This window comes from Platalea leucorodia (genome assembly GCF_965183815.1).
Source record: "Platalea leucorodia genome assembly, chromosome: 10".
NCBI classification, from domain to species: domain Eukaryota; kingdom Metazoa; phylum Chordata; class Aves; order Pelecaniformes; family Threskiornithidae; genus Platalea; species Platalea leucorodia.
Window position 1 is genome coordinate 16996081 of NC_138832.1, and position 27187 is coordinate 17023267.

General features: G+C 42.8%; 1 protein-coding gene across 3 annotated transcripts in view; it reads right to left on the minus strand.

Annotated features, from left to right (window-relative positions):
• NRK (Nik related kinase) overlaps positions 1 to 27187 on the minus strand; it is a 109070-nt gene that overhangs the window by 11912 nt on the left and 69971 nt on the right. For all 3 annotated transcript variants that reach the window (XM_082323245.1, XM_082323246.1, XM_082323244.1), the window contains 14 exons: positions 26272 to 26403; positions 25395 to 25462; positions 23644 to 23759; positions 20671 to 20768; positions 19228 to 19346; positions 15319 to 15412; positions 12632 to 12805; positions 11713 to 11842; positions 11139 to 11297; positions 9347 to 9490; positions 7956 to 8090; positions 5794 to 5894; positions 5111 to 5260; positions 1623 to 1782 (listed from right to left, as the gene is read on the minus strand). In XM_082323245.1, the coding sequence (XP_082179371.1) occupies positions 1623 to 1782; positions 5111 to 5260; positions 5794 to 5894; positions 7956 to 8090; positions 9347 to 9490; positions 11139 to 11297; positions 11713 to 11842; positions 12632 to 12805; positions 15319 to 15412; positions 19228 to 19346; positions 20671 to 20768; positions 23644 to 23759; positions 25395 to 25462; positions 26272 to 26403 (1780 nt within the window). The remainder of the gene's footprint in view (positions 1 to 1622; positions 1783 to 5110; positions 5261 to 5793; positions 5895 to 7955; positions 8091 to 9346; positions 9491 to 11138; positions 11298 to 11712; positions 11843 to 12631; positions 12806 to 15318; positions 15413 to 19227; positions 19347 to 20670; positions 20769 to 23643; positions 23760 to 25394; positions 25463 to 26271; positions 26404 to 27187) is intronic.

Below are 27187 nucleotides of genomic sequence, written 5' to 3' on the forward strand. Positions count from 1 at the left end.
AACATGAGATTAGGGTTAATCTCTAGCAGGACACTTATATAAATGCTGCTGATTTTAAAATTGTTTCTTCCCAAGGCAGGAAAAAGGAGTTCTAACCGATGAAGTACATGCGGAAAAACAAAGGAGAGTTTAAATATTTATGAAAATCATATATGCACACCATAAGGTGGAGAGGAAATTAGAATTTGGAGAAAGTGTTCATGTTAAGTAAGCTTGTTACTTGCAGTAAGGCCTAAGGAAGCACGTCCCGTAACTACATGCTTCTGGAAGGCTTCTGTCTCCTTCAGATAGCATTTGTCAGTGCAGCTTCCAATTACGTTCCATATTTCTCATTAGAACTGGTCTTACCCTGGCTGAGTAATTGCTTTTTGATTATTTTTTTTTTTTTTAATGGTGTTTCTAACACCAGACATTCAGAGGGGATGTAAAATTTCAACAACCAAAGACCATTAGATATTCCTATGAAAAATGGAGAATTGACTTAGTACATTTTAATTACACCCTGTAGCTCTGAATATGGGCTGAAAATTGGAGATAGGGCTATTCAGTGAAGGGAAGGAAACACTATATAGTTAGCTTATAACCTTAAACCTGTTTTTTGACACTGAAGCAGTTTTGTTGCTGAATTTTATCGAAACAGTGCAAAAAATAAGTTGTCTTGTAATCATTTGTGTTCCAGAGGTGGGCTTCTTACCCACTGTTGAAAACCCTCTACAAATGTCAAAGCTGGCATTTACTCAAGGCTGTTATTCTACTGATTTTAATGGACTTTTCCTAAACGTCCCAGCTAGAAGTGAAAGGAGAAACGTGAACGTCCTCGATTTTTCACTGTGGCATCCAGTTTCTGCCAAGTTAATAATATGCTTTCATACAATCTAAGTGTCTCGGGCTTTTTTTGTTTGTCGGTATGTTTGTTTTAAGATACAAAAGAATAGGAGTGAGCCAGAAAAGAAATTAAAAGCAACAAATAATAAACTCAAAAAAATCTGCCTGTGTTGTTCTTGGTTTTCCCCACGCTGTTAACTTGAAGCCCTCTGGGGAAGGTGAAACAAGCAGCTGTCCTGGCTACAGTACAATCAGAATCTCCTCCTACAAAGCCAACTGCAAGCACGGAGAGATTGAGAATCTATTAGAAATACCCTGGGCTGGCAGCACTGTGAATTGAAAGTGATAAAATTAAGGGGCCATTTGACAGCAGTTACAGACCTCTTCAGTAACTACCTCTCCACGCTTGTGATTTTTTACAGAAAACGCTATGGGCTATGAACAATCAAAGCAGGAACCAAGAGCACCTTTTTTCCCCTCTGTAGTTCACATAATGCTCTCTGTGAAAACTGGTGGTACGCCGCATCCTCAGTGAAGTTGGGCTGTATAGTCAAGGTATGATGCAATAAACTGTGACAAGAATACAAACTATGATCCAAATGTGAAGACCCTATTGCAATCATTGGCTGTCTTAACACAAACATCCATAAATCGGTTTACTCTTTACGCATCTGGTTTGCCCAGAAGTTGCTTTATGTGCCATACAACCACTTTCATATGGATACAAACCTCATAAAGAAATCAGGCTTCATGCAGCAGAATCTTATATTTAATAAAGTGCTATTTTTCATACATACCTACAGATGCTGGCATTTCTCCCCACTGTAAAACAGTCTCCTTTGTGAAATGCCCATATATATCAATGTAGATGCCTTCATCTTCATAGGTGAGTAAAAGCTCCATTCCGCTGGTATTCGGGAGGATGATAATGGCATGTGGGCGAATAGTCCCCTGGATCTAGAATCATATTTTACTAAGATTTATATCAGAAAATGAACTGCAATTTTAGTGACTACATCAATCTAACTAGCTTGGCAGAGCAATAAAAAGACCTAGCTCATGGCTCATGGAAAGTGAAAGAAATGCCTGTTTTCAGAAAGGCTGTCTAGTTTGCTAGCTAGCCTCTGAAACAGGCTTTCTCCCCCCTCTCCCCCCTTTGAATATGACAGTAGGTCCGCAAACAAATCCACGTTCAATACTTCACTTTATATTTACCAGTATTAATGGGTTTCAAGAAGCCATGGAGCCACTGAGACACAATAATATTTACTTACTCACTCACAAAACACTTGCATTATATAAACAGAAGAAAGGTGAACCAAATTTGAATTCACAGTTATTTCAGAAGATGGAGGAAGGACAAAAGCTTCCACATTCCAGGAAATCAGTGCTTTCACTTTCCATGATATGTCCCTATCCCCACTCACAAGCTAAAACCTGTATATTTAACAATATTTACAGCCGGGTGAAAAGTTACCTGGACCTCTCAAATACAAGCCACTCTCTGTCCTTCCCTTCCCACATCCTTCACTAAAAATAGTTCCCCATTTAAATGCTGTTCAGCATATGTTTTCTGCATGCCACAGGAACAGTGCATTTCACTCGCACAAATTATTTTAACAGCTGTTCAATGCACTCGAATCTCTCCCAGAAGCCAACATGTCCCAAGTGAAAAAAAGCCTAAGTATACAACCATGAAGGTGGGGTTTTATGAAAGCATTTTTGAAAGAAAAAGAGGACAGCCTTAAAAAACAATAACAAAGCATTTCCTTGTTTAAAGCACTACTCAAAACAGGATGTTAAATAGCAAATTAAACCGCTACAATTAATATCTTTATAGGAAGCATATGACTGGAGTTTCTACATCATTGTCACAAGCCAGCAACACACAGATCTTTTTTTCTTCAAGCACATACATTTAGGCACACCGTAAGGGCACAATGAACAGTAAAAGAAGCACTGAAGCTGTACTTGCCAAACTGAATACACTCAGGCCAACCACTTGACTCCGTGCCTCCGCAACAACTATCCGTAACACTAGAACGGGGATCCAGAGTCGCAGAGCAATTTTAATGCGTTGCCTTGGTACTCGCATGAGCGATCGAAGCAGGTTAAGAGATGAAGAAAGAGGTGGGGAACCAGGAAAAGAGGCTACCAGAAAGCAAGAGTATCTAAAGTCAGCCTGTTAAAGTCTGGTCTGTTGCCACCACAAAGCTCCTTGAGAGAGTTATCCAATTCTAGCAGATGCTCTTTAAAATAATACAATACTGGAAAAGATTGAGCCACTGTAGCAGCAGATTTATTTCAGGTCTAAGACTCTAAAGGGAAAATATATTTTTAGTACACGCTAACCTTTGGTTGAAGAGCACACGCAAATGGAGTCAATCGTAAAGGTGCCCCACATATTCAAGACAGTCACCTGGGAAATCTCTCTCATCAGATACATAATGATATTTGCAGCCTGTTGAAAAACTAAAGCCTCCAAGAAAGTTCACTTTTTTCTTTGCCTTTCTTATCTTGGGCAATTATGCTAATGATCTTTTTGACAAGTCATTATTCACCTTGCTTAGCAACCAGCTTCCAGGCATGGCATGCAGGCACCATGCTTAGATTTATAAACTGATGTGAATTTTTCATAGTTGCATAGTTAACAAAGCTACTAATGTTCAGATTAAATAAACCCTCTATATTAAGTCCCTTAAAAAAAACCCCAACACAGAAATAAACAGTACAAGCTTTTAGCAGGTGATTCAACAGTTTGTTCTGCACAGCTAGAAAAGTTACTTTTTAATTAAGAGAGGTTTATAAATTTAACAGCCATCCTCAAACACTGTGTCCATCAGAAACACAGGTCTGACAGAATCTGAAGGCTGTTGCTTGTCAAGGCAGCAGAGCGATCAAGTGGCTTGCACAGGAGGCACGGGTTTTCACTTGGTTTGAAAACGCGGGGCTGAGAGTGGAGAAAAAGAAGTTAAAAAATAAAAGGCTTCAAGGCACAGGCTGCAACATGCAGATCTGGGGGGAGATTTCTTCAGACCTCCTGAGCGTAACTTTGGGACACATTGCCTTGGGATCCAAGGAGGCCACGGCAGCCGGCTGAGCTAACCCTCTGCCCCTGTGGAGCTCTGTTGACTTCAGGGAGGTTTTCAAGTGTGCAGAGAAGTTTCCTTGCCAGGAGCCTCCCATCAGACTGGAGCCATGGGAACCTGCTGGTTTTCGGGACCTAAGCCCCCAAGTTTCCCTGGCTTTTTTGTTTTTTGTTTGGTTGGTTGTTGGTTTGTTGTTTTTTTTTTCCCCTCTGGGACTCACAGCTTTGAAAAGAGCTATCTAGAACAGCTAAAAAATAAGCAAACTAACAAACAAAAAGATTAAAACCATAGCACAGACTTCATATTGGACAGCCCCATGCCAGTCATTCACATCTGCAGGGGAATTACTTCACTGTTATCTGAGTTTAAGCAGGAATTTAGTGATCACCATCACCTCAGCGAACAGATGCGTAATGCCATACGTACACATCAACCTGAAATCAACATCTTCGTGCCAACTTCTGGACAGTCTAATGAGAAAATCCCGAGGAAAATGTAAAAATTCTTTCGAATTTAAGGACTGATTTCACGGTAAGAAGATCAGCAAATTTATTTAGTCTGGAAATTGGGCTTCTGCAAAGTCACGACTGAAAGGCAAATCACATTTTGCACACAGAGCCTGGACCTGTAATCATGTGAAACAAATGCAACTTTGCTCCACGGTGAAGAAACTGGGATTACTCATGGGTGCACACGAATACCCGGCTCCTCTAGCTGCAGGTACTCATTGGTGCAAGGGTAACGTGCTTCCGTGGATCAAGATTAAAATATGTTACAATAGTCTTTGTAATCCAGGCCAAATTTCAGCTCAATTCAGTGATAATTTAATCAGCTTGTTAGCAAGACTGAAAAGCACAGAGGCAGATTGTAAAAGTCACCTACATCCATGTAGATATTATTGTGTCTTTCATTGCTTAAGAAGTCCTAAAGCTAAATCAATTAAAAATATTACTGTCCATACAACAGACTTTCTGACATTAAACCATTATAATTGATATTCTAAATGTGATAAAAGCCTTTTAACAGAACTTCAGTGTTATAAAAGTATGTGAAGAAAAGTAGTTTTCTATTAGCTGGCATACAATAATTATTCTCTTACCCTGTCTTTCGAAATACAGCACAAGTCTTAACCCGATCATCATCAACATACAGCCCGAAGAACAGAGGCATTTACGTAATTTTTTGGAGTATCTTACGTGTGTTGGAAGGTACAGGTCATACACAGATCCGGAGTCCACATCAATGGCATGAAAGCCTACTAGTGAGCCATATATGACTTTTAATCTTTGTCCATTTTCAACGGTCAGGTCAACTGACAGTGGTTTGTGATGAAGAGAGGTAAAGGACTGGAAGAAGAAAAATACACTATATAACACAATAAAGCTGTTGGTTTACAGATCTACATATAAGATCTTAAGAATTTTCAAAACTCAAAAGTTAGACAGCTGTTTTTGTTAAATAGTATGTTACATTTAAGGAGCTAAGTATCCATTACCCACTGAGCTGCAAGGAGAGCTGGATAATTCACTTGTGTTTTGAAAAAAAGCCAGATTCTAGAAATAAACTAGGCAAAAATTGGGCTGAGTACCATTCACGTGCAATTTCCTCCTCTTTTGAGGGAAATCAGCATCAACTTTGTGAACTCAACTGTACATTTTGGCACAGCACTACAACACGTTATTCACATGTAACAGAATCATGACTGTGACAGTTTTATGCCTGCCATCTCCAATGTATGTCAAATGAGCTACATTTTCTTTAAAAGAATACTCATTTTATCTTTAACTAGAAATAAATGTTATACAAAGCAACAAAAAGCAAAAGCAAAGAGCAGATGAGAGACCGTGATACATCTGAACCAAAGGGAAGTTTCACTTACCTTAAAAGCCATGAATTTGTGATAAGGCTTTGGAGCCCAAGCATAAACCTCCACTGAGTTTTTCAAAGCAATTACAAGGAATTTGATTCTCTCATATTTTACTGTAATACAAGAAGAACAATTCCTTAGGTACCAGACAGACACTTAAATCAAAGACCATCTCATCACATGAAATAATTTCAATGGACTACTTGTAGAGGTAGACATTGTCCAGCAAGGGAGACTAATGGATTCTGGACACCTATGTTTAATATCACCAGTGACAATACCTTGACTGAAAACCTATAGTTCATTTATTCTCAGTAAAGCCAGAAGACTGTTAACAATATTTATATGTTGCTTTTCATATATCTATGAAAAATATCTATCTATACATATCTTACTAGTCAGAAAAAAAGGTCTTGACCGTGCAGCTAAGCCAACCTACTTTATTTTTTAAGAGTGAACACACACCAACATTGCTGGTTGTGAATAAGCTACTTTTGGAGGAATGGTGGTTGTTGGCTGAATGATTCTGTTGCACTCTGCAGGATGAATTTTCATTTCACTGCTCACATGTGGGGTTAAATCCCCACGTGCTAGTGTGGGCGAAGGACTCCTCTGTTTCCGAGATGAGTAAGCATTTAAGAGATGAGCAGCTTCTCTAAGTTGATTAAGGTCATGTTGGGCCCATCGAGAATAAATGAAGAATCATGCATTGATAATTCAGGCTTCTTTGTACATTGTGTTTTCGCTCTGCCAGACACAAGCATTTGCTTTGGAAACAGAATGCTAGGGTATCGCATCCCAGTGCATTCACCCTTCATTTTATAGTCAGTGTCTGCTTGGCAGGGATTTTTAAAAGATGCAGGTGTTACGCTACTGAAGTAAGGTTTGTTTTCTGTGGGAGGCTTGATCAGCCCTTGCTGCTTATAAAAGGAGCAGTTCACACTGGCCAAACATCTAGCAGAGGCATGAAGAACGGATAAGGATGGACACCGGTCCGGAAAATCTCACATAAGCAGAGAAAGAATAAAAAAAACTCCAAACTCCCTCAAAATGCAGACCAGGACATCCTTTTCCTCTTCAACCTGGACAACTGGCTGTAAAACCAAAGGTCAAGATACAAGAAGATTCACCAAGAGAAAAACAACAGCAGCTGTGGTGTCAAAGAAGTAAGAGTGGCTTGTCATATGTAAACACAGAAGCTCCTACCAAATGTTTGCCTAATTTTAGGATAACTTCTTTTTTAAAAAAAAAAAAAAAACACACCAAACCCAAAGTTAAGCAACTGAAGTGGAATATGTGGGTGCTTAGCTATAATCACAAAGAAAGTAACAACGCACATCTGTTTCACATTCTTTCTTGGATTTAACCCTTGCCACTTTTAAAGCTGTGAGATATAAAAGCAAAAAAACCTGTCAAGCAAGGTATTTATGAGAGTCAGCCACCTCGCTATCTCCTGCACTCCTCTATATCATTTCTCTATTGGACTTTGAAAAAAGTGGCATTTTCATATACTATCTTTCACCAAAGCAAAACTTGTGCTATATATCACACCCCCCTCACGCAGTTAAATGACAGAAACTATCACAATACTGATGTTCACCGTCAAGAATGAACTGCCTGGAAGCCAAATAAAAGCAAGATGGTTTTTCAACTGCTACGGTACCATTTCCAGTGTGTAAGTTTAAACAAAGGTATATTCAGGTCTTTTATGATCTAGAGACAGGGATGAGCTGCAGCACATCCAATCTGATCTGCCTATGGATATTCTACAAATATGATTTACTAGCACTTTACTAGTCCAGTTTCTTAGCAGTTACTCAGGGCCAGGAGGGAAACCAAATAGCATGGAGGTGGAAAACATCAGTCTAATTAAAACCTTAAGTAACTACAGAACTTCTAAACCACTGCCTGAGCAACAGACCAGGGCTGGCACTCCCTTCTTCCAGCCGTCACAGGGAATACCCATAACATCATCCAGTAACTGCTGCAAGCAGAGATGCTACCTGGAATGACAGGGAACAAAGCATCTGCCATGTAAAACAAGGAGGTCTGAAAGAACTCAGAAACATTCAGGCCAATACAACCCTGAAACAGAGCTGAAGAAAAATGCTGGTGTCACGAGATGCAAAAGGATGATTAAGCAGCTCTTCAAGGAAAAAACAAAAAGTCCTTACCCACTTTGTAGTGTACGCAGCCTTCGAGGTCACCCACAGACACCCAGCCCTGCCGCTTCTCCACCTCCGGATCATTGCGCAAAATTTTATTTCTCAGCCATGATAAGTAATATACCCTCAACTTATTCTTCTTCCCTAGGATTTGGAAAAAACAGACAGACATAACACTTTAACTCACTGAAGTACAAACTCTCACACTTACAAAAAGCCAGAGTTTTGTGACCTTGAGTACAGCAGGTCTTTGTGCCTCGTCAAGGTGAGAGAAGAGTCCAGCAGTGCAAAAGAAAAGCCCTGTGTGATGGTGACACGCAGGAGGGAACTGGAACATGAGAAATCCTATGGCATTTGGCACCTCTGCACTTACCTTGTGACTCAAGTTTCACACAAGATTTTCACACCTGACTAAAATTCATCCCTCGGGCCAAAGAACAGGTCTCTATAGACGCATGTATTATCAGAAATAATCCCACTATCTGGCATTTACTCTTTGATGTGAAGGAAGGAACCCATGTATGGCCTACAATGGCAATTCTGAATAAGAGACTCATTTAGTTCTAATTAACTGACAATCTTCATTACAAGTAGCTGTTTTCTTTTGGATGTCTTTCCAGGTGAGAATACTTTGTCATCTTTCATCTCAGTTAGTCTTTCTGTTGCTTTAGTTCCTAAGTACATACAGTCAACAGCAGCCTGGGATGACAGGTTAGTCTAAAAAAGAAGGACTGTGTCACATAGGAAACTGGACCTGGCAATATGGGACAAACAGCTCTCGCCATCACCTACCACGGTGAGTCTGGATCGGGGACAAGGAGCTGCCGTCCCCTGCTGCACCTACATCTCTCACCCTGTTATGCACTAAGCATCCTCTGAAGCCGCTCTCCGCCATGGGGAGTAAGGGCCTCGGTACCCTGCAGGGCAGAGCCCAAGCTGTTTGCCAGCAGAGGCTGAAGATGCTACTCCATTTAAAGTTACTGATGCTTTCACAGCATAGATCATTCTCATGTTACTGCTTATACATCTTGTTGAACACAGAATGAGGTTATTTAATGATATTTTAATAGAATTGCACTTAGATAGATGCTCACCCTTCACAGAAACAAGCAAACAGACTGACAAATTATAACTTGCTGAGAACCATTTCATTTTAAGGATATGAAACACGTCATACTTCCTACAAACCATTTTATACATTAACCAGGTAATGAAATATCCCAAACCTCTCTGAAATGAGAACATAAATATTCAAAATTCAAGAGAGTTTTCCTATTAACAACAATAACTGTCCTGTGATTTTCTGTGAGAGGAAATTCCTCAACCTAGTTTATAACCTAATTCTTTTTAATTGCTTCCAACCCCAATGCAGGTCAGATACTTTTAGACACTGAACTAACCTGATATAGTAATTAGCACATTGAGTCCTTCCAGAACATCCATTTGCTGGAATCGTCTCCTTGTAATCAGTGAATAAACTCTTCCTTGCCCGCTTCTGTCCAGCAGCCACAATCCATTCTCTGTTCCCACCAGTAAATTTACTCCTGTTGATACATGGAAAAAAATACTGCATAAATCCCCTAATGATTCAGAAGCCACTGAGTGTTCATTATTTTGAGAACTGATTCTTATTTAGTTTCACTTAATGGTACCTGATAATTTCTGTGTTGCTCTGTGGATGACCTCCCAGAAAAATGAATAGAAAAAAAGGATCTCACCATTACAGTTTTTATCCAGCAGAACACTTATATGCCCACATAACTTGAAGGATAAGTAGTTCCACCGAAGTCAATGTTGATTTAAACAAAAAGGAAAACGTGTTGTGAATTCAAACTTCTCAGGCGACCTTGGAAAGTGCCTGTGAGCACTGCAAAAGTCCCAGTCCAGCACCACTCCACTGGCAACACAGGAGATCCAACTAAATGATCTAAGGGTCTCTACCAATTTAAAAAAAAAAAAAAAAAAATCCCTCTTTCCCCAAATACAACACTCAAATCACAGGAGGACCAAACTTGTGGGAAGAAGGGCTGCTGTTACAAAGAAGCAGAGTGTTTGTTTGAAAACAGTCTGTGTTTTACAAGAATGCTTTCGAATGCCAAATTAAAGGAGTGAATCCATCTGAAATCCAACTGCTCCCAAGGAAGCGAAGGCTCCAGTGGGTTGCTGACATCAGAGGATGTCAAAAATTGCGTTCGGCTGGCATGGCAGCTATGTTTCCTAATCAGCAGGTTCGAAAGAAACGGCATGAGGTATCCTGCTGTAACAAGCAACCTCCTCTACTGGCAATGCTCTGACGAGTACCTGGTGCTCCTCAGCCTCAACGCACATTTAATTACAGACCTTGCCACACAGCTCTGTTCTTAATTTAAAATCTTGGACTCCTACAAACATACATTACACAAAATCTGTGAAGCTGCAAACCGGAAATCTACATTTCCATTGGATAACGTTTCATCCACTTCATTCATTTCCCATTCCAGACTCAAAAAGTGAGGAGGAGTAAAAGGCTGGGCGAGTCCCATGGAATATGTCTGTTCTTCTGACGTAGAAAGATGGTTAAAACAACTCAAGAGCTTAGCTAGTGTGAGACTGGGACAAGGTCTGCAGCTGAAAACTGGTCTGACTACACTCATCTTGGTTTTACACCATGTGAAGCTGACCCTGTAAAAAGGGGTGATCCAGCGAGATTCAGAGTAAGCACTGACAGCAGAACTAAGGAAGCCAAGCTTTTGGGAAGACCGACGCCTGACCTGCTTCAGATCCTTGGTATGCCTAACACACGTGACAGCAAAGGGCTTCAGGTTTGACTTACTTCCACTGGGTCAGGGCTTAGTGTGATCAGCTGTACTTGTATGCAGCTAAGACAAGAGTAAGTATCATGAGCTGCATAAGTTACTAAAACATTTGCAAGTTTTGGCTCTTCCAACAAGCACAATTTCAATTTGGGGCCCGATCAAAACGTTTTCTCATTCTGATGCACAAAATCCTTTGCAACTGTAAGTCATCTGTTTGCCATCTTCTACCAGGAAGGCAGCGTCGTGCGAGTGACGCAGGTATCTACTCAGGGATCCGCTCCAGGACTTTCTGACAGGAGAGGTGCAATACAACTGTGAAATCTGCCTGGCGCATGCTGCCAGCCTCTCCTGCTGCTGCCTTCCCTCCATGCACACGCCCAAGTACTTCTGAGCTTACCCCACAAAGCAGCACAAAGGACCTCGGAGTTGAATTTCTTCTTGTATTTACGGATTTCTGGACTGTCACTCTGCGGGCGGATATTCGTTGGGTTGACGTTGACAACGGAGCCCTTCCTTGCATTTTCTCTCCTGACAGGCTCAGATTTTGCACTAGATGCTAGAATGAAAGGCATATGCAATCATGAAAAGTGTGAGTGTTTGGCTACATCTCACATTTGGGCTGTTTATGGCAGGATGAAAGAAACCCCAGAGGGGTGAGAAAACACCTCGGGAGCATTACATAGCCAGAGAGAGGAGGAGAAAAAAAAAAAAAAAAAAAAAAAAAAGCCATACATCTGGAAAATTCCTCAGGCATTCCTGAGTAAGCAGTGTGGTAACACAGCAGTGGAGTAGAGCAAGCCACATCTGGAAGAAGGGCAGAAGCAGTACAATGAAAATTCATAGCGATGTGGAGTTTCAGTTTCTGGGGATGTTACCGACAGTTTCTGTTTCCAAGCAACAGGCCCTCCCCACTCCCCAAAAAAAAAGAAAACCGAGAGTGACATTTTATGAGAAGGGTAAAGCATACTCACGAGAACTACAGGAAGGTCCTACTGGACTGGTGGGAGGGGTGATAGGCAGGAGTCTAGGATCTATGAACGAAGTAAATGATGCTGTAGACGATGTACTGCTCTTTGAAGGTGGGCTTTCAGTGCATGGGGTCTACAATGAAAAACAAGAGCTGCTTCAGGAAGATGATGCTGGGGAGCAGACAGCACACAGCAATGTGGTGCCTCTGAGGTTCAGAAGAAATGGCATGTGGCATACTTAGACATGATGAACAGCCGTAAAGCAGTAGATACATGGTACAAATTCAGTGACAGAAGAGGAGGCCTGAGCAGGGAGTCGTGTCGGGATGCTTAGCCAGGCACTGCACTGCAATAACCCGTCCCCAGAAGAAGAGCACGTCGATCACTCCCTGCTGTCTTATCTGCAACAGGGCATTGCTCAAATCTCTTTGCAGCAAGGACGCTGTTGCCTCAAGCAAGGCAGTTTAGGACGCGACCCCTGAGAGAGCTGTTATCTGCCTGCAGTGACACCCTTCTCCCCAAGAGAGACAGCGGTGTTAGAGTCCCTTTGGGGCTGCCAAGACACCCTGCCCCGGCCCCGTGCTCTTCCACCCGACACGTGGATGGAAGAAAGCCAGGGACAATGAGCAGAGGCAGACGAGAGCCCTTCTAGGTTGCATAAAAGGGGAGAAAAAAAAGGAAGGAAAGAACAGGGAGCAGAGAGAGGGATGGGGGCAAACAAGTGGAACAATAAAACCTGATAGGAAGCTCAAGATTTCTTATCTGTCCCCTAGATAAAACTTTTAAAGAAAAGAAGGGATGTGGTGAAAAATCTCATAAAAAGAGACAGGATAGATGAAGTTAAAAGGCTTTCAGTCTCAGGCTCCTAAGGGCTGGAGGAAAATGATGGTACAATTCATTCAATCTGTAATTTATCTCTTACCTTATTCAGAGGTTTGTTCTCAGGTTCCTGGCTAGTCAGTGGCACTTTTGGTGGGTTCACAGAGGAGTCTGAAATTTGGCTTTGCTGGAGAAGATCTGGCAGGAGATAGTTCTGGTTGTTTACACTCCAGAGGCCTTCCTGGGTGCTAGAAATTTGTTTCCCTAAAATCTGATCCTGCACATGAGAACATACAGTTAAACTCCACATTTAGCATACTTCCAATGCACTATGCAACTCCTGTTAATTAGGACGATAAATAACAAGCATATGGAGAGGGGTGCTCTGTGTGATGCATCATGTAAAGACAAACCCTATGGAATGATGAAAATAAAAAATTAAATATAAATGTATGTGGCAAGCACCTGAGACATCAACAGTGGCTTCCACTCCTGAAGTGCTCCACAAATGTTTCTCATCTACGTTACCTCAGCCACAGGTAAAGAAGCAACTTCATCCTCAGCGACACTTGAGACAGAATCAAATGACTTGTCCTGCCGTTACAGATCTGACCTCTACCTACCGCAGTCAGAAGTAGGTACTTGTCAGTTCTGGACCTGCATTTAGTTCAAAGCCCCTTACCATTCATTTCATTGCTACTTTCCATTTACTGATTTAGGAAACCTTATTCTAGAATGATGACATTCAGTAGGACCCAGTATCAACATTTCCAGTACAACCACGTTCGGTACTGCAGACCTCCTTACAGGATCCCACCAGCTTCAAGAAAATACTTGTAAACTATGTAAGGTGCGAGGCACCACACAAGCTCTCTTCCCCGACAGCACAAAATACAGAGCCTGAGGTCGGTTTCTGGGAATCCATGGCTAGAAGCTTTGAGAGGAAGAAAGATGGGATGCGTAAAGCAAGCAGTGTCCCAGATGGGGAGGGCAGCACAGAGGGATCTACCCCTGGCCGTGATCAGTCGGGGTACCTGAACACCATCGGCACTGGAATGTAGAGGGTGACAGGAGCCAGGTACTACACTAGAAAATTCCTCCTGAATTACACCGAAGCAAAAAGCATCGCCAAACTCAAGCAGCTTCTGGCTGGCTGAATTCAAGGCAAGTCTGTACATTGTACTGACTTTGATAAACAACCTAAATCAAACCTGAAATCAGATCAGCTTTTTTGAATGCTGGCCAAAATATGGAGGGGGGGGGGGGGGGGGGGAGGTAGATAATTCTAAATTTGCCTTTTAAAAGCCAAGTAATTAACTAGAAATCAAATTGATGCTTTAACTATTTTACATTTTAAATTAGATATAAAAAAACCAAAACAAACCATACATGTCAGTAGTTGAGATTAGGGAATCAAGCCAATTACAGGGCTTTTTTGTTCAGTTTTGAGTCAGATTCAGCTGAACTGAACCAACCCCCCATTTGAATCATTTGGGCGGTTTGGTACACTCTAACCACTTCAAACCAGTTCATGCTGATGGGCCAGGGAAAGGGACATTGGAAGAAGTTGTGGAGACTCATGATGGCTGTCGTTGGTGAAAAGGAGGTGGGAAGAATGGGTAGGATTGTCCATGAGAAGGAGGGAGAAGACTGGAAGGCATCGGAGAGGTTTGTGAGGGGAGGTGGCAGTCATCTGTTCTCGCTCTCACATTGTCCCCCCCAACCCCACCAGAAAAAGTGACCTCCACTCTTTTCCATCCTCCCTCATCCTCAAGTCTGGGCCTCAAAGACTCCATCCTTCACCTTTCCCTCAAGCAGCCTCTTTCCAATGCCCAGATATCAGGGGAAAGGGAAAGCACTGGGCTGGTTTTGCCACAAGAAAAAATACTGGGTTTGCCCCGTTTATAATTCCTTCTCTGAAGCAGGGTCTTTTCTCCTCGAGGATGGTGGGACGAAGGTGAAGTGGGACTCCTTCCCAGTCAGGAAGGATGCCACTCTGGTCTGCAGCTTAGAAATCACACCAGAGGTAAAGAAAACTCCTTTTTCTTCCTAGCCCTGCCACAGCTCATGCAAGCAGCTCTGGGAAAAACACCAGTTTCACAGCAATTTATTTTCCCTATCTGTGAAAAGAGAGTAGACTCAGTAATATGTGAGAAGTGCTCTGACGCTGAGTGCAAGCCTTATTACTGTAATTTTTTTTGTTTTCAACCACAAAGAACATTGTTCTGCTTTGTCTGTCTGCATCTTTTCTGCACTAATATTTATCACAGAGGAAAATCCACATGACTAGAAACTACAGCTGGGAAGGAACCACAACATGACATATGAGAAGACACATATTTTTGCTAAGCCGGCAGGGAAAGATGAAGTGTTTTTCCCCTCTTCTGGTAATATTTTAAGTAGGAAGAGGCAGTTCTCTTTAAATTGGAATAAAAAAGGTCAAGATTTTTAAAAATAGCAATAATGCACACCAACAATAATCAACAGTATTGCTTCTTGCAACCTGCCCAGCGCCTTCAAGAAATACCTTGACATCAGAAACTACTATCAAGTCAATAACAAGGACAAATAAAGAAGCACAATTTTGTACCTAAATGTAAGCATTTTTATAGGAAGCACAAAGCCTGAAACTACACATTTTTTCAAGGCTTATAGCTATAATTTGCAATGACAGAGCAGGACTTCAGAGTGAAAATGCTGCTGAGAAGAAATGGATACAGCGTTTATCATGCACATTAACGATCTGACTCCCTCCCACCGCACCCACCCCCTTACCAATGGCCAAATTACCTTCTGTTCTGCAACGGTGCTTTGGGGTTTCAGTTCAATTCCATCTGGTACTCTCGTCCTTGAGAAATCTGCCACTCTGCTGCTTAGCGGTTGCCTGGTAACAAACTCCAATTAATGAACAGAACTACTTCAGGGAAAAAAAGAAAAAAAAAAAAGAGCCCAAAAAAACCCAAAAAGCAAAAAACCCCACATATACACGTTCAAAAGTGAGCATAATTAACATTCACTAGTTACACTTAAAGGTTCTTCTACAAAAGCAAGCTGATTAGTCTGTGGATGTGCCTGAACGGACTCAAGGCTGAGGACCACTCACGGAGAGCGGGAAGCTCTCCCCACCTCGACGGAAAGCATCCCTGCATTTCACCCATCATTTTTCAGACACTGTATAGCTCAGGCAAGAGAGAGCTGGTCCTTCAGGCTGTCCCTTGAGAAGTGCCTACTTCAAAACTTCTCCTGTTTCCCCTCGTACACTACCCTGTGGGGTGCCATTATGAGCCACCCTGCTCTCCAGAGAAAGAGCATCAGCTGCGCTTGCACGGGGGAGAGCCACCGCTCCGCTGTATGCTGGTATCAGGGACCTCTCTGCCAGTGCCTACTGGGACAGGCTACACCGGAATTTCATACTGTGAATCAGGCCCTGAAACACGGACATCCTCACCTTACGTACAAAGAAACAAAGAAAACGTTGCCCAGCGCACACAGAGACAAAAGAACGTAAGAGCTGCTGGACTGGCTGGGGCCAAAAGCCCGCCTAGCCCAGCACCCTGTCTTCAACAGCGACCAAAAGCAGATCCCTAAAGAAAGAGTAAGAACAAGGCAAGCATCTGTTGTGATATACCCCAGCATACCATTACTTCCTACACAACCAGTGGTATCTTTGCATTTGAAACTTTTTCACCCAAGTGGAACTGCCTCAAACTTTTGTCAGTGAGGCTCTGGCCCCATTTCTGTTCATTTCCACCCCACATTATTTATTCCACTTATTTATATTAATTTATTTTTTACTGCAATCCACTTAAGCCTATTACATTTCTGCCTCCTTTCCAGTAATTATAAAACTGACTGGATTCAGGATGCTGGTGCAAAGGGCTCTACAGTGCTACGCTACAACTGGTAGGAGAGTGTAAGGGTTTGGTGGTTGGGTTTTTTTGTTTGTTTTTTTTGGGGGTTTTTTTGGTTGTTGTTTTTGTTTGTTTGTTTGTTTTTAAAAGCGTTGCCCAGTGCGATAACAAAGAAGGTTTGACAAGAGAGCTACCAACTTAAGACGGTTGTGAAGGAGCAGTGTTTGTGGATTTTTTTTTTTTTTTTTTGTGTTTACTGTTTGGTTTTGGGTCCCTCCCCCCTTCTGTGGGGGTAAATATTTGCATACTAAACTTAGAAGGAATGGCAAGATATGGAGTAGGATCAAAGGTGAGTGCAAGGACCTGTTCTTATCAGGCAAGCAAGCAGCAGCTGATCTTAAATGATGTCAACCTCCCACTTATTAGGGGGAGAAAGTAATTCCTAGCCAAGCACACACCTGCACCCACCTTGTTCAAATTTTGGCAGGGAACAGCACATAAAGAGCAGAGAGAGGAAAGTGAATTATGCAATACGAGTCCCAGGAAACTCAGGGCTTTAGGGGATTGTGAATGCTGCAGGCATCGGAGGAGGAAGCACTCTCAGTAGAGCAGCAGAAATTAGCATCAATGGAATAGAGATGCCATACAAGCAGGTAAGATGCTGGATCACATACGCTGACATCCTTTCCTTAAAGCAAAAACCTGGTGTGTGTGAGGAAGAGTTCTGGCTCATCTCACTGGAAAGAAAAACAAGAGCAAAAGTTGTTTTACTGGTGAAAGACAGCTGCCCTTTCTCCTGGCTTCCTCAGAAATGAGCCTTCTCAGGATGGTTAACAGGATTCGTCCAAGGGAATACAAAGCTCCTTCTCTTGCCTATGTGCATGTCCCAAGTCTAGTCCTACTGGGCACCTCCATGAAAGCTGGAGTGTGGACATCAAAAGCTGTTCCACAGCCCAGGCAAGAACAAGAAAACATGGATTGTTTTCAGTAGCCAACTAAAACTTAGCCCAAGGTGTCTCAGCGAAAGCCCACACAGAAACACTCCTACAGACTGCAAGGGGCTTCAGAGCCTGCATTCACATGCTTTAGAGAGCAAGAAAAGCAAAAACCTTCACTTTATGCAGAATATGCAAAGTTCCAATGCTGGCTGCTGCCTTCACTTTGATCACTATCCTTTTTGCTATTTACTCAGTAGAAACCAGGATATACTTCCCGAAGTATCTATCTTTTAATATAAATGACGTTCAGCTGAGGTGAAGGGACTTTGTTAATACACAAGATTATACTTTTGATTTTACAGGAGTTCTTGTGGTGGCTGTGTGCACAGGAAGGCAAATCTGACAGGGATCATCCTGCTAATTCCATTTCTCTGGAGGACTGGTGGATCTCGCACACAGAGGAATTGCAAACACCACATGCAGACTTCCAAAGGCAGTGAATACCACTCCTTCAAATCATTACAGCATGCAAGGATCACAGCAATCTAACACTTACACAGCAAAGTCATTGCTACAGGGCAAATCCATATTTTTATGTAGAGTCTTTCTGAGGTCTAGGATGAATTCTATGACCTAGAGTGAATAAAACTTTTTTACAGAGCAGAATAAGGTGGTTTGGAAGAGGAGCAGTAAGAAAATAAAGGCATTACAGTAAAAAGACAGCTCTTTCAGGTGCACTGAATAAGCTACAAGATTTTTTAACATTCTCCCTCCTCATCCCTCAGCTTTGAAAATGAACTTCAGAAATGCAAATCAGGAGCAGATGCAGGCGCAAAAGCTCTGCCTTCTTCAGAGCAGCACAGGGGAAAGGTCTGGTACCAGGCCAGCGCAATAGCTTGCCAACAGTGCTACAAAACCATGCATCTCTTCCTGAAGGCTGACAAAACTGCATGTGCAAATATGTCAGAAGAGCAAGAACCCCGTCCCAGAGAGCTCTGGGGCCCTGTGATGCACCTCAAAGTAAATCCTAGAACTTGAATTAAACTGAAATCTCTTTGCAAGAGCATTAGAACTTTCATTCATCAATACTAAAAAATAATCCTGTTTGCTGTTCCAAACAGCAGGGCTGGCCACCTGATGCCACGACTCTTTCACTTGGACTAGCAAGCTATTCGCGTTCCGTTATTGCTCAGCAGACGACACGTTTTGCATGACAGGTAAAACACCACAAGATGTCAGTCACAAAATCAACAAGAGAAACTGGAAAGCTAGAGAGAAACAGTGCAGGTGAGATCAGCCTGGTACAAGCCACAGCATCATCTGGCAACCACAGCAATTGTGCAAAATAACACTACTAAAAATACAGCAAATTTTACAAAAAAAAAAAAAAAAATCCTGCTTACACTATCCCCTCTTTATAAACAGCCCTGGTGAAGGAATCAGCTTTTCACTGGTAATTATTTCTCCCGGAACGAGCAGACTATCTGAATACAAGGGTCATGTCTGCCTTGCTTTTTTCCACTGTAACCTGTATTTAGCATGAAGGTGTACAGTTTTCTTTCCCTCTCCTTTTTTCTTTCAAAAATTCCATTTAAAGGTAGATCAATGTGAAGTAATCTCTATAAAAGCACTACCTACTGATATGCAGTTAAAATGAGACATTTCCTCATTGTCCCAGGGCAGCAAGTCATCAAAGCTTATTACACTGCGTACATCTGATGGAGCAAACATTCACCCCTGGGAATTCATTACAGTGCGATTAAACTGCCTAATTACAACTGACATAAATGACTGATAGTAACTTCATAGGGGAGGTAGTATTTATGTATGCCAGCTTTTTCCAGATATTTAAAAGTGTGTAACAAAAAGGAAGAAAATAATTTAAAAAAAAAAAAAAAAATCAAGCCAACCTTGTGTGATTCATGTCATCTTCATCACTGCTGCTGACTTCATCACTTGATGAGGAATAGTCTGCTGCTTTTAAGAGTGAGTTGGCACTGTCCTTCCCCTTGGCAAAGGAGCCTGGACTCTGAGTAAAGAAAACTCAGTTGATTTTTTTTCTCGTGGAAGAACCCATGGCTGAACAGCATGTGCAGTGTTTTACTGTCCCAGCAAATATAGCTATTGTCACTTCCATACCGAAAAAGCTTTATTAGGAAGTTGATGCTTTTGTTGGGCCATCACAAGCGGGTATTTCACACAGGAAAGTGACCTAAGCCAAAATACCTGGTTTTCCTAAAAGCTGAAAGGTGACTAACTTCAGTCAGTATGTTATTTTGACTCTCAAATATTTATGATTCAATCTTCGCACTTTGCAGGAGCACAGAAGTACTTCCTTTTTTTTGCACAAGAAAAGGAGCGCTCTGCACCAGGACTAAGGGATCACACGGGCCTGAGTTTCCTCCCAGCCCTGGACTACCTTGAGGCTTGCGGGGCCGTGCCTGAGCACAGGCTGCGCCTGCGCAGACCAGGTACAAAGCACCTTTGGGCTGGAAGGGCAATACCAATACAGCCATGGCTCCCACCCACAGGGCCGTTACACCCCCCAGTCCTATGGGAACTCATATATAGGCCTCCCACATGGCTGGCAATGGCCTAAACACAGAATCTTCTTCAAACCTCCAGTCCCTGACAAGCCAGGAGGGGCTGGGGGCTCCGGTAAGCTGCCACTGTCCCCTGCTGCCTGGCTCTGCATCCCCTGGAACCACCCAGGCCTGCCTGCAAAGTTTTAAATTGCCAAGCATCCCGCAAACTTTTAAAATACCAAACATCCCACATATGAGCTCTTGCACAAGGCACTGTGAGATCCAGTTGTCCGATAGGCAATCCCCTCTTCTCTCCCCCACAAAAACCACCACCGAAGAAAAGAAATGCCGCAGTAAATAAGACAGAGGAGTAGCAATCATCCTTTCCATCAGTGGCACGTCAGCGAAGGGAGAGCCAGGACAGTCTTGCGTGTGTCACAGCCTGGTAGCACATATTCCAGGCAGTTACACACTGGATATTTGCACAAGCCACAGGCACGGTCTTCACTTCTGGGTTGCATGACAAGTGATCACTGACTTCCTGAAATATTAAAGACACATCCTTCCTTTCTAAAGATTTATGATCAAGCAGGTTCAGGAAAACTGAACTCTCTGCCGACAGCCTGAGCTGGACACAAGACAGACCTGGACTGAAAGCTGCTGAGACACAGTAACGCAGCTGTAAGCTCAAGCCAGCCCCACGCGGCCTCTGAGATGGACTCATTAGCTACCAAACTCAAGCACCAACAGAGGAGCTGTCTGCATAGACATGCCCTCAGTGAAAACTATGAACAAGTCAAAAATATCAGTGGATTTAAAAGAACCTACTGCAATCTGGCCTGGATAAGAAACTTTTTCTGACTTCTTATGCAGCTGCAAGTGGTTCTGGGACAAAGCGCTCTCTGCATTGGCCGGTCCTGGATTCCCTGGGGGGGGGAGAAGAAAAAAAAGTTGCTTTTTTTAAATGCATGTGCAGCAGAGCGAGAGAAGGGACCAGTAAGACAAGCACATACAGTTACCACCCAAAGCAGACACCAGCCTCTGCTGACAAACTTCTTTTTTCTTTGTTGCAAAGGGAAATCTTTTCATTTGTTTCCCAGTGGTTCTGGATGCCATAATATTATGTATATAAATCAACAGTGGTGCAGTTTAACGCTGCAAGAGTAAGACAAGCAGACCAAAAACTTGGCAACATACTCCCACTGCACACCAGCAACAGTTCCATGGATTGGAAGGCAGCTTGCAAGGGAAAAGGGTGAGGGCATGCTAATCCCTTCCTCTAATCCTCTTCTTGAGGGGAGACAGCTCATCATATCAGCAACCGCTGGGTATATTCCAGCACAGAAGGTGCCACCCAGCTATATTCCTGAAACTGCAGACAGGGGTCAGGGAGAGGCTACAAGAGCCTAGGCCCCCCCCATGCACACTTTCACGAGCAAACAGACGTGGTGCCAAGATCTGGCCTTCATAAAACTGTTGCACAACAACAATCTAAAGGATCTCTTTCTCTAAACCCAACTGGGCTGGGGGCAAACAGCTGCACTGAACTTCACTCATGAGCATGGGGTCAAGCTAAAAGCAGAAGAGGATTCACCGCTTCCCATGGCAGCACAGGGAGAACCATTTTTCCAGCCCCTGCTTCCCTTGGGGCACACAGAGCATCACTTCTCAGCTCCCACTTCCACTCTGTGCCGTGGGGAAGCAGGTAATAACAGCCTGCATTTTTGCAGAGAGAACTGGCCTCTGCCGTGGGCCCAAGGTCAGGAACGGGTAGCAAGGAAGCTGCGGCACTCTGCTTCCCTCCCAGGTGGCTTGGGGACCTACGCTTGCCACCGTGCTTGCGCAGCTATTGAATACTCAAGCAAACAAGACTAGAGGAGCTGGAGTCCATCTGCACATGCTGCTGCCATGTTAGGAGGGCTGCTTGCAAGTAATTACGTGAATCTTCCTTTTCAATGCCCCCACTGCCCACAAAGCTACCTGGGAAGAGCAAAAGCAGCCTTGGAGAGATGCTGTCTTCTGCAAACAATTCCTGATACAAGTGAAGGGAGGGAAGGCAAATGTGCCCTCGCCCTGCCAGTGGGACACGCTAGCCAGCTCAACGTCTACCTCATCCAGCAATTTCTCTCATGACTATCCCGCTGCTACCAACAAGACTCCTCGCAAGTTAAGGGGGGAGAATTCAAGCTCACACAAATTAGGATTCGTATTTGGTAATTTAGATAGTTTTATCACAACGGCTTCATGTATTCATGCATTTTGCAAAGCTTTTAAAATTCAGAATTCCTTATTGGTCAATGAGTACCTAAGCAACTCAGCAGAAGTATTAGCTTTAAAGTATTTATAGCCCTTTCCTGCCCAATTCATTATCCCTGTGGGTTTGAGAAAGCAACAAACTCTTTCTGGAACACCATATGCCAGAACTAGCTGTAATTTAATGACACTTAAGAACCCAAGGAGACAGTTTAAACCACAAGGGAGGTTTTCTATTCTTTCCATTGCTGGTGAGGTTTTCATTTCCCCATGCCAAAATAGCACAGGAGTTACACATCACGCAGACATTGCAAAGCTGAGCTGGGCTGTTGCACATTGTTCGTCTCTATGCTGTTATTCAAACATAAAATGACATAAGAGCAAAAAGAAACAAAACCCAAGCAGTTTAAAGTGTGCTTTGGATTTCTCTTGAAGCAGAGCTTCCTATTCTGTGTAGTTAGCGAAAGCAAAACTGGCTTGATTGTGTAAGTGTAATAAATAAGCAATTTGCTCTTCATTTATCAAGGGCTTGCAAATTAACAATGTGAGCCTCAGTTTAAAAATAAATTACCTCAGCAGCTCCCTGGTGTGGTTTCAGAACATTTTTAGCATCCACCCTGCTTCAAATTGCACGTGATTCCCCATGTCCCCCATCTTTAGTAGTTAACCTGGATGCAAAGCGTTGTAACACACCACTGCTTTGCAAGGAGCTACACAAGAAATTGCCCTACAGTTGACCCCCAGAAAACGCCCCTAGGAATAACAATAGAGGAACAAAGCTGCCCACTTCTGCTCCGTGTCCCCACCTGCCAGAATCTCAGGCCACGTCTCATGAACCAGAGTCTCGTACTGCAAAAAATCTGCACAACCATGAGCAAGCCCACTGCGTTCCTACACCACTGCCAGCGATACCAAGATAGCTTACAAAGCTGCACTTTGCTTAAATTGGATGAGGCTATCTCTACCTTTTAATTTCTTTTGCCTTTTTTTTTTTTTCAGTTCCACTACCCGTCTGCAAATAAAAGAATATTGGAGGAATGTTTCATAAGGTGCTGTACAGAAACTCTTATGCTTCCTTCAGCCAGTACATTATTAGAGTGCAGAAATATTAGTGTACAGCAACTGCTCATCTGTATCATCTTATCGGTAGGCAATGCAAAAAAGCAGCATATGGTTATGCAGAAAATGCCAAGAGGTGAACATTAGTATTGAATTACATCTGTATGTCTGTATTGTTGGCTCTGCTGAGTTTCAATGGTGTCAGTAAGTGCAACAGAACTGATTTTTTTCAATTCTTCATTGAGGCAATTCAAATTTTCTATATGGAAATATGTTCACAGTCACTTTTTGACTCAAAAGAGGAAGTGTTCATATTTTAGGAACATGGAACCATAAAATCCAGAGGGCTTTCAAAAGCCTATCACCAGAAGACATCGTTAAAAAAAGATATCCCATTTGCAATGCAGCACTTGACACCCTGCAGAAGCCCATTTCACATGATAGGAATTTTGCACATTTTGACTGATGAATGTTTGACTTAGGAATCACCTGAGGTTGACCGGCTGCTCTGATGAGATCCCATCTCCCACTGCATGTTGCCAGGAGTGCTGCTGCTGCTGTTTAGCTTCAGAGCATGTCCCCCGGGGGACGACTGATGAGTGTTACTAAACAGAAAGACAAAAAGCAGATCAGACTATCTTGCGTGCAGGAACACAGACTGGAACGGACCTCCTAGGCCGCTGAATCGAGTTCCCTGCTGTTACTATATGATATAATACTCCTGATAAACAAAAAAATTTATATTCATTGCTGCTCCAAGCAGGGCCACCCGGTAGTGAGAGAAGATGATGGAGGGGACAGTTTCCTCTGGGCAGTCATTCTCGGAGGTTACAGAGATTCCCTGGTATTACAAAATATCATACTATGTATACTTTTCCCTTGGCCTCTTCAGATCTGTGTCCCTCCTGATTCCAAAATCTCATGGCTTTTACAAATAATGAAACTTGCTCCAGTACCCTCCTAGAAGATACATCATCACCCACTTATTGATGGAGAAAGGAACGCATCGGAGAGTGAAACAAGCTGCCAAGCTTGTGAAGTAAAACAGTGGCTCACCCAGAAACCCAGGCTCAGAAGCCACTCACTCGTAACACTGTGGTTTACTTACATGTTTCTTTTCTGCTTTGCCTCCTATAATTCCTAAGTAGAGAGCATTTAGGGCTTGACTTCACTTGAAAATTATTTCAGATGATGTTTCTGACTCTGGCTCATCAGAAGTGCTGCACAATTTTGTTATACTAGCTAAATCTACTTCCCTTTCAAATCTCTCCAACTCTAGCTTCTCACAGCATTATGTTCCCTCATTAGACATCCTGGGGGGGGGCTACCCTTTATTGCTGGGCTCTCTGCATCCCTGGTCTTTCCTCCTGGGATATGAAAAAAGTACACTAGCCTTAAGGGCAGACTGCCAAAATAGTCAAGATACATCTGCAGACAGCATATTTGCCTGTTCAAGCTACTACCAGGCAAAACACAGCTACAGGCACAAGCTTCACAAGCTATAAGTGCCTATACAGGGAGTTGGGGCCAGACCCACACTCCCCTAAGTATCCAGGCACCTAACTTTGCTTTGAAACCAATGGCACCGGTGCTGATGCAGAGCATCTGCAAGAGCATCCAGGCAGCCCTGAGCAGCACCGCTCCCACCTGCCATCACCAGTGCCAACAGGTTTGGATCTCAAGTAACCTGCACCTTCAGCAGCCACTTACTCTAACGTGAAGGGAAAGTAAAGCATCACCAAATCCCAAGACGTTAAATGACTGCACAACATGCTGCCCGTTAACTGGGCAACGGACCACAACCTGCATGCAACCCAGTCGGGCATGCCAAACAGGCTGAAGCAAATGAAACAACTCATTGCAGGAATTATTTTTACAGACAGAGCAGCCCTTGTATATTAAAAACACTGCTTTCCACCAGAATACAGAACTAGCTTGCATGAAAAGGAGGAGGAGATCTACAAGAGGCTTGTTTCTCTTTAAAACAGTTATGCCAATCATTAAAAGGAAGCTGGCTTAGACAGTTCTTTCAGGTTTAAGATCAGGAGGCTTGGTTAGTTATTTTTGTGGACACACTGTCTGAAAAGACAAAATAATTGTAACTGCTGTGAAATGAGATATGAACCCATGTCAGTTTTGGTGTTACTGAGGTTATGGCTTTGTCTTTAATGAATTTACTTTAGTTTTCCTATTGACGATAAATCAGCATTAGTATAAGCATAAAATGCTTAAGAGCTTACCTTGAAAGGCATCTCTGATGGCCAGGCTGATCCTTGCTGTAAAATTTAGAGGTTGTCCTTTCTGGAACCTTAAAGATTTAATCAAATGTCTTAAGGTTGTTACTGATATTTTAGACTTAGTTAATAAACCTAATGCTTACCCAGTATCAATGCAAAAATACGACTAACCAACATAAATGAATAATGCTTGAGTGGGACCTGTGGAGAGGTCTTCCATGATATCAATACTGGAAGCTGCAACTCAGCAGCAGGTGCTTCCAATTTGCTCGAAGCCTGTGCAATCTATCAGGGTGCAGACTGCAAGCAGCTTGCACCTTTCCCTGGAGTCAGCATTATTCTTGGTCAATATTTAAAGCAGACAGGGAAACACATCTGCAGTCACTTAATGCAGCTTTCCCTAGGTGCTGGATTACCTTATGTTGCTATCAAAGGGCTGGGGGAATAGAGACACACACACACCCCCCTCTCAGCTGCCAAGTAATAAAATGAATACACACGTGCACGCACATACACATCCCCACACAAATATTCTTGTACTTGTTCTTAGAAATTCTGTTAAAAAGAGAAACACACCATCACTTGAATTACACAAACTAATGAGCTTTTCTGCAACAGGCCAGATTTTTCACAGAAAGGGCAGGTACAAATAGTTGGTCTCACAAGAGAAGGGTATCTGCATTTGCAGTGTTCGTCAGAACACTAACCTGCTTAAAAATTCATATCTTCTTTCTAGATTACTGAGACCCAGTTAATGTACAAGCAATGGGATTTTCACTGAGTTTCATGAAGCCCAGAGGATGGATACTACACAGCACAGGGGAACAGAGTGGAGTGCTATTAACCACCGACAGTGCCAAACACCCCAAGTTTCACTTGCCTTTGGGGGTTGTTCTTCGTTTTGACTCACGTTCCAGAATACGTCATCCTGCACAGGGCTGAGGGGTGTCGTCACCATGTCCGACAGTGAACTGCTGTGGTACACATCCTTACTAGCCCGGAAATTTTCACACTTGAAACAAAGGAAATACACGTTGAATTGTACTTCCCTGCCTATGTAACAGGTCCCAATCTCAACAGGTATCAACAGTTCTGTTTGCGAGATCACATTTTTAGTAAACGTACAAGGAGTATTGTGTTTGGACACAGCCCTACTCACGTTGTTCACTGTGAATCATGTTATTAATTTCCAGCGTATTAGCATGTTAGGCACGAATATTTCAAGGTGAAGGGTACAACAAAAAGAAACAGTAAAAACATCTATGCTGTACATATATCTCTCCCCTTCTTAAATCTGTGGAGAAGCTAATAGGTCATTAGCAATGCACAGCAAACTAGTTAACTGGATGATACAAAAATTACTATTGAGTAAGTATATTTCATTCAAAGGTGACCAAAGCTTCCATTTCAGAATTCAGATGTTATAACCACTGGGGGAACCCACCTCCCCTAAGTTAGATGCTGGCTTCCAAACTGGTCTTTGCAAGCCCACCACCAACCTAGAGTCAATGGAGACAAACTGCCAGCTGGAAGCACTTTGACCTCTCCAGTGATTATGAGGGTGCCCTGGCCCTCCTCTGTAACAGATTTTTCCAATTACTTAGCGGGGAGGGGGGGATCAAACTTGACAATGCAGTAAGAAAGAAATAAGAAACTATGCTCAGACTACACCTCATGAGTAGTCATGTCCCGGTGCTCCCATTGCGACTGCCTGTGTTTAAAAGATATCTTCAAAGGTACCAAATTAGAGCCCTAGGATAGCAAATGCCCTAATCACGGTGGGGGGCAGGGGGAGG